Genomic DNA, 1,440 nt, shown 5'->3' with positions numbered 1-1,440 from the left:
ATCATTTAGAAGCGGACTTCCTATCTGAATAAAAACGGGAAAGAACAGGTTGCCAAGAGCCATGGGGAAGATTGGAACATAAATCTTGTGTCAGATGCGCTGCCGATCTGACCACCTGGAATTTACCAGACTTTGGACAGACCTGAAGGAACTAGTTTAAAAGCACTGATTTGAAGAAATTGTTCTCCGTCGTTGGTCCTAACAAAATTCTCCATTTTTGATCTTTAATGTAAAAATACGGATAATACTGTTACACAAAACGATAAAAATGTCTGTTGTTACTATTGGATTTTGACCACGAATTCTCAACTTCAACCATACAGTAAAGTACGTTGGAGTCCCTCACGTTCCTGTGACCTTAATGCAGTTGCAGTAGCTGTAAATCTCTTACCTCTAAAAGAAACAAGAAAACCAAAAAAAAAAACAGGGAATGAAAACAATATAAAAAGAAGAAAAAGTAGAAAGCAAAATCCAAACCATTTCCATCAAAACAAAAAACTTACGCCATTAGGTGGTGGAGAGTGTGGATGCCAGGCAGCTGGTGCAGCAACGAGCACGGGAAACATCCCAGGCATTTGATCTCTTCCTGGCCAGACAGGGGGAGCGTAGTCGACACCTGGAGGTGCGTAGTCTACTGCGAGAGGAAGATGACGAACAGGCAGAGGTAGATGATTGACAGGCAGAGGAAAGAGAAGAACAGGCAGATGACTTGCAACAGGTGATGGATCGATAGGCAGAGCTAAGGGAAGAACAGGCAGATGACCTGCAACAGGTGCAGGATCGATATGCAGAGCTAAGGGAAGAACAGGCAGATCACCTGCAACAGGTGCGGGATCGACAGGAAGGTCACCTGCAACATGTGCAGGATCGATAGGCAGAGGTAAGGCAACAGGTGCAGGATCGATAGGCAGAGGTAAGGCAACAGGTGCAGGATCGGTAGGCAGAGGTAAGACAACAGGTGCAGGATCGATAGGCAGAGGTAAGAGAAGAACAGGAAGAGGTGCAGGGTCGACCACGACCTCCAGAGCTGCTACCTCATTTGCTGGAGCAGGGAGCTCATCTTCTTGTTGCCCTGAAAAAGAAAAACATACAGTGCGTGAGTGAAACTCTCTTCACAACCCTGCATCTTCTGGTGGCTTTTTGCTTCACGACGTTTTGCTGTAACTATTTTACGCGGTATTTTGTTTTCGTAAGAGGTTTTAGTTGTAGTTTTAGTAAGTTTTACGGCACTTGCAACACAATAAGGTCATATAAGTGCCGAAGATTAGGTGATACAGGAGAGTACAAAACATAAAAAGTAGGAGATCAGGACAATAGATGTTCGATAGGAAAGAAGAAGCAAACCACACCTACCAGAGTACCCGCCAACCACCCACTTCATAAGCGTTTTACAGCACTTGCTTCACAATAAAGTCATAAAAGTGCCGACGATTAGAAGTT

The 1,440-nt window shown here is 44.4% G+C and overlaps 1 protein-coding gene across 1 annotated transcript; it reads right to left on the bottom strand.

Annotated features, from left to right (window-relative positions):
- Positions 1-485: 485 nt before the first annotated feature.
- Positions 486-1,072, bottom strand: LOC106012900 (pollen-specific leucine-rich repeat extensin-like protein 4; the record flags this gene model as incomplete). The annotated part of the gene is made up of 1 exon (XM_013087190.1): positions 486-1,072. A coding segment is annotated over one exon (587 nt), but the record flags the coding sequence as incomplete, so codon positions are not given.
- Between the last annotated feature and the right edge of the window lie 368 nt (positions 1,073-1,440).

This window comes from Aplysia californica, unplaced genomic scaffold (genome assembly GCF_000002075.1).
Source record: "Aplysia californica isolate F4 #8 unplaced genomic scaffold, AplCal3.0 scaffold00556, whole genome shotgun sequence".
In the NCBI taxonomy this organism is placed as follows: domain Eukaryota; kingdom Metazoa; phylum Mollusca; class Gastropoda; order Aplysiida; family Aplysiidae; genus Aplysia; species Aplysia californica.
Note: the sequence above shows the minus strand (reverse complement) of the source record. Positions and strands in the feature narration are given on the sequence as shown.